Raw genomic sequence first — 6387 nt, forward strand, 5'->3', positions numbered from 1 at the left:
CCTGCTTTCCACCAAAAATCTTTATTCCTAAAATTTCCTTTTTAAAGGCAAGATACTAGCATGCGTTCCCCAAAATCATACATTGGAGTGACAAGAGAGTTAGCCCAAAATACTTCCTTTAAAATGTTGTTTTGAATCTAGTTCTAAGGTTTCCCCTTTTTCAAAAAAAAACCCATTGGCTAATGAAATCATGAAGGAGGTCTCCTTTTATGTAATTGCTTAATTCAAACACCATCAACTGATAGAACACATCATTTAACACAGAATGATAAGATCTTGAGACATGTGCCCCAAAGACTAAACAAGTATCTTGTTTATTTTTCATTACATGCATTTTTAAAGGATAATCAAAATTAGGTATCGACTACAGCACAGGCGTTGTAGAATATCTAACACTTTCTTCACACGTAATCGAACATCCATAATTGAAATTGTGACTTCAAGTTGCAAGTTCAATTCAAAAAAGTGAGTGTGCATACTTTACGTGCAATAGTGTGTGTGAAGTAAACACTACTCAACATGAAACCTCCATTGGCTACTATCAACGAAGGACACCTGTATTGCTAATACACAAGCTTAGTACGTGAGACAAATCAATAAGTCTGAATAGTAAGAATGGCATGTCGTAGCAAATATACAGGGGCTGGACTAATGTCGTTTAGTCAGCTCATCTTCAACCTTTGGCTAAAAAACAAGCACAGACTTCTGAAATCAAATGTTAGATCCACTACAACTAAAATGAGGAACTTTTGGCCATACCAAAATAAATTATCTGCGGTGGATCTCTAAAGAGTTCTGACAATTAAGGGGTCATAAAGAAAGCCAGCAGAGGATCATATACTACTCTGTTCGCATTCTCAGCCATAATGAAATCAAAATGTGCCACAAGCTTGTCCTTCTCATGATCTTTAAGGTTTTCCAGCAAAAGTTGCACGTCATTTACGTCAGAAAGCGTGTCCTTCCCTCCATAACTAAGGAAAAGAGGAATGTCTTTCGGAATGTGTGTCATATAGTACAGAGGAGGAGTGGGCTGCCCGCAGTGCGCCTTATTCTCACTTTCGTCACCGTAGTCATACTTTGCTATGTTTCTAGCTCTGACCACTATCCAAAGTTTTAAAAACCCAAGAGTTAACATATTTATAAAATCCCTGTGATCTATTGAAATGGAACTCAATTAGATAAAGCAATTTTCACTATTGGTATTGTAACTTTGTAAGCCTTAGACTTGAACTTCTAAATGACTATGAGATTCGCACATAAAAAGGTTTGTTTTTATGTTCTTAGTCATAGAATGCAAATGAGCTTAGCAGAGTGTACCCAATGCGTCAGAGGCTTACTCTGAGACAAATGGACAAAGTTCTTTGTCGACGATGACTGAAATGTATGATCAAAAAGTACATCAATTGTTGAAGGCTTTATGCAGCAATTCGGGCCTATAAATAGACATGACACACACATGTATAAGATTTGGAAGATAAAACGGAGAGAGAGGAGAAAAAGGAGATTATAGTATCAAGTTAAGGAAGCGAAAATTAACCTCCGACAGCGGTTAACACGTTGTTGCAATCAATGAGTGGTAAGGCGCAGACACCTTCCAGAAGTTTGCCAACAACCAGACTGTTTGCTTGAAAATTAAAATTGTTAGCGGTGTAGTTCTTCTCAATTTGGGTTCAAAAGAATTTTGAGACACTAATATATGAAACCATTGATTCACAATTTTGGTAACTTCTTCACCTGGAAATTCTCAGAAAATATTTAACCAAATTTCAGAAATATCATTGATACATAGAAATCATGCGTCTCATTGAGATTTTTACCAAATTAAAAAACAAACAAACTTAAGTCATTGAGATTTTTTGTGTGTTTCAAGCATGTGCAAGATGTTACTGAACTAAGATGGTTAATTGCTTCCTCACCCTTCTGGAGTGAATTCAGGGACACCCTACCAGTACGCTTGCTGTTAAATATAAGAAACAAAGTTATGACACTGAATTTGGTATTAAAAAAAATATGGATTTCACAATTGAACAGTAAATTTTCTTAATTTGTCTTACTGCAGCCGTAGTGATAATAGTCCTTCCAATCACCGAGGACAACTGGCCCAAATAAGCAATTGGGCCAAGCAAAGCAGCTGATTTTGTCATGTTCACCAGCTTCTCTTGGGAAAAGGCAGTAAAAGCAAGCAAAGTTCCCTACAATTTAGAAAGAAAAAAAATGGTCTTAGTTCTACCTATATGCCCAGCAAAATCCTAAAAGGAAAATAATGTCCATTACTAGAATGGAAACAACAATTACAGATATATACCAAGGAATGCCCAACATAGTACAGTTTCTGCCCTGTCTGAATATGTATATAGTCATACATAGCAGGAAGATCATCACCGGCTAATTGCTCCCACGTCCAATCCCAGTAAGCCTATAGAGTAAGAAAGTTAAATATATATATATATATATATATATTGTGTTTAATGTTTTATATAATTCAGTTGGCATTTTGGTAAAACAAAGAGAACCGGATCATTAGCACTAAGTGAAGTATGTCCACGGCTAGATACTGTCCCTCGATTGTTGCCAAGCCACACATCAAACCCATTATCTGCTAAGATGAATGCAAAAGATTTATTTGGAGAATTGAGCAGCCATGTTGCAGCATCCTGTCACCAACCATAACTTGTGTAAGTTCGTTGGTGTTATCAGTCTATTCCGCGCCATGTATAGAAATACCTCAGAACCACACATAAACATAGTTCAAATATATGGTGTAGAGGGTCCTAACCCCCAAAAGCCCATGTTGTAACAAAATTGGTGGCCTATTTGCTTTCGTCTTATTAGTCCTCCCCACCGGAATCCTCTGCACGCCAAGAATATAACCATCTTTTGTTGTTACCTGCACCATAAAAGTTTAATCACATTAGATATTAGTACAAGTCACATGGTGAAAAAGCCTTATAAACTAAAAACCACCAATCTTGGTAGATACTTTATGTTCTTCACAAACATAGCCTTTTGTCTCCACCAAAGATTTGCATAGACTATCAGGACTATTGTCAGCACCTGCTGATGTAAATAGCAGAAACGCTAGAAGTAGAAGTAGAGAGTTTGAAGTGTATTCCATTCTCATTTCAGTTGTTTAGCTAACTGTTACAATTTTCACACCTCCAGCTATTTATGCTTGAAAGTATCCAAATGCGTACGAAGAGTATGTTCTTTGGTGACTTTGAATTGCATATGTTTTCATGATGGTGCTTTTTTATTTCCCTCATATAAGGAAGTGGTATTATATCCTTTAGCCAAACTATTCCATTCTTTGTCCAGATAGTGTATTTTAATATCAAAAAAAGTATAAAAAGTTATGTGAGTATAATGTTTTTTTTTTTTTTTTTTTTTAAGAGATAATTTCAACCCATGGCGTTTGTTCTTAATAATTACTCTTTATCATCAGACCAATATATCAATTGGTATTTTAGTGTAGACAGATATCAAACTCTAAATCTCTTATTTCACAATAAGAGATTTTATTAGTAGAGTTAACTCGAACCCACTTAGTGTTTAAGCCTCAAATATAGTTGATATTGTTTGTTAATATATTTGTATTGCACAAATAAAAAGTCCTTATGGACCATTAAGCATTTAATTTAGACATTTTTTTAGGTGGTGAACATTGATTAATACTTAAACACACTAGATCAATTACTTACCACACTTGTACACAAAGTAAAAGGTCGCGGTATTTTTTTTTTTTTTTTTCCTTTTTAGGTAAATGTATTAAATATTTAGGGTATGTTTGGTACACTGAATAGAGATTACAACAGGAATTGTAATCTTTATTACTATGAATAAAATGTGTTGTAATGTAATAACTAAACCTATTCATTAGTTTGGTTGTAAGTTATAACATTAGAATGAAACTTAACATTTATTTTAGGAAATTTTTTACTCATACAATTATATCTCCTTAAAAATAGTTATTTTTAAATTTAAGAGAGATATGTGTTATTTTTTACGATTTTTTATTTTTATAATTGTTAGATGTATATGGAAAGTTTTTTTATTTGGAAATATATTAAGTTTTGTAATTATTACATTTACTAAGGAATAACTAATACAACCTTTTAAAGAGAAATAGTTATTCCACATTTTGAAGAATAGCTATTCATAAAAAATGATTATTCCTTATAATAAAAACATAACTAAATTAAAGAATAACTAAACAATAAGAATAACCATTACATTACAACGTCTACCATTACAGTCTACCAAATATGCCCTTTTTTTTATTAGTAATTGAGGTTTATACAATAGTTGATTTCTTTTATTCCCATTTCTTTTATGTAATGAAATTAATTTACTATATCTGCTTTTCCTTCTTGTAGGTGTAGCAAACAGTTTTTGATAACCATTTTGTAGTAAAAACATGGGTTATCCAAATCCCCACCTACAATTTTTTTTTTTTCTAGAAAACATTAATATATTAGAATAGGAAAAAGGCAAATGTAAATGGCAAAGATTGAAGGGGGACTAACAAACATTCAAATTTAAGGCTGGCTAAAAGTAAATTATTTAGATGATAATTGATCCCATAAGGACTTTAAGTATTGAGTTGATATATATTTTAACGGATATATTTGCCTACCCATGAAGACAATTCAAGTCAGTTTTCCACCACTTAATGTCTTGGACAATCTTGGTCAAGAATTTTGTTTCACACTATTTTTTTTTTTTTTTTTTTGGTTCGGATTTGAGAGGCTATTGAGGCTTTCTGGATTGGTTTTGTGAGGCTATTGTGCCATTGATGTTGAGATTGAGAGATACGTTTGAAAGGGGTAGATGGCAAAATCATCAATGTTTTTTGGTGTCCCTATTTTCATCCCACTTTTCTCTCCAATTTTCATCAACCATAACTGTTACAATTTTCACACCTCCAGCTATTTATGCTTGAAAGTATCCAAATGCTTACGGAAGAGTATGTTCTTTGGTGACTTGGAATTGCATATGTTTTCATGATGGTGCTTTTTTATTTCCCTCGTATAAGGAAGTGGTATTATATCCTTTAGCCAAACTATTCCATTCTTTGTCCATATAGTGTATTTTAATATCAAAATAAGTATAAAAAGTTACGTGAGTACAGTGTTTTTTTTTTTAAGAGATAATTTCAACCCATGGCATCCGTTCTTGATAATTACTCTTTATCATCAGACCAAGATATCAATTGGTATTTTGGTGTAAACGGGTATCAAACTCTAAATCTCTTATTTCATAATAAGAGATTTTACCAGTTAAACTAACTCAAACCCATTAATGTGAGTAAAACGTGCAACTTCCTTCTATAGTTTGGTTTCACATTGATAATATAATAGAAATGAGAAAATCCTTGAATGGGCTAGTGTTTGAGCCTCGAATGCAGCTGATATTGTTTGTTAATATGTTTGTATTGCACAAATAAAAAGTCCCTATGGACCACTAAGCATTTAATTTAGACCTTTTTTAAGGTGGGGAACATTGATTAATGCTTAAACACACTAGATCAATTACTTAATTATCACACTTGTACAGAGTAAAAGATCGAGGTTTTTTTATTTTCTATTTTTTCAGGTAAACGTATTAAATATTTAGTAATTGAGGTTTATTCAATAGTTGATTTCTTTTATTCCCATTTCTTTTATGTAATGAAATTAATTTACTATATCTACTTTTCCTTCTTGTAGGTGTAGCAAACAATTTTTGATAACCATTTAGCAGTAAAAAGATGGGTTATCCAAGTCCCCACCTACAATGGTTTTTTTTTTTTTTTTTTTTTTTTTATAAAACATTAATATATTGGAGAATAGGAAAAAATCAAATGTAAATGGCAATGACTGAAGGCGGACTAACAAACGTTCAAATTTAAGGCTGGCTAGCTAAAAGTAAATTAATTAGATGATAATTGATCCCATAAGGATAAGTATTGAGTTGATACATATTTTAACGGATATATCTGCCTAACCCATGAAGACAATTCAAGTCAGTTTTCCACTACTTGATGTCTTGAACCATCTTGGTCAAGAATTTTGTTTCACACTATTTTTTACTGGATTGGATTTGTGAGGCTATTGAGGCTTTCTAGATTGGTTTTGTGAGACTATTGAGCCATTGATGTTGAGATAGAGAGATACATTTGAAATGGGTAGATGACAAAATCATCAATGTTTTTTTGGCGTCCCTATTTTCATCCCACTTTTCTCTCCAATTTGAGAGGATTGGATTTGGTGGATCGGGTAAAAAACATCTTGACCTCTCCATTTTTCCCCTTATTTTTCTCTTGTGAAACAAACCATACTTCCCAAATTTTCCATCCACCTTTTCATCCCAACCAAACACAATATAAAATATAAACGATAAAACACAATT

The 6387-nt window shown here is 32.8% G+C and overlaps 1 protein-coding gene across 1 annotated transcript; it reads right to left on the reverse strand.

Annotated features, from left to right (window-relative positions):
- Positions 1 to 536: 536 nt before the first annotated feature.
- LOC126696190 (triacylglycerol lipase 2-like) lies at positions 537 to 3259 on the reverse strand. Its single transcript, XM_050392968.1, has 8 exons — positions 2981 to 3259; positions 2777 to 2887; positions 2514 to 2654; positions 2306 to 2416; positions 1983 to 2192; positions 1538 to 1658; positions 1338 to 1433; positions 537 to 1101 (listed from the first exon to the last, which is right to left on the reverse strand). Exons 1-8 carry the CDS (start codon positions 3119 to 3121, stop codon positions 803 to 805), a joined length of 1230 nt encoding a protein of 409 aa, XP_050248925.1. The 5' UTR covers positions 3122 to 3259; the 3' UTR covers positions 537 to 802.
- Positions 3260 to 6387: the final 3128 nt, after the last annotated feature.

Source organism: Quercus robur, chromosome 8, assembly GCF_932294415.1.
Source record: "Quercus robur chromosome 8, dhQueRobu3.1, whole genome shotgun sequence".
NCBI classification, from domain to species: domain Eukaryota; kingdom Viridiplantae; phylum Streptophyta; class Magnoliopsida; order Fagales; family Fagaceae; genus Quercus; species Quercus robur.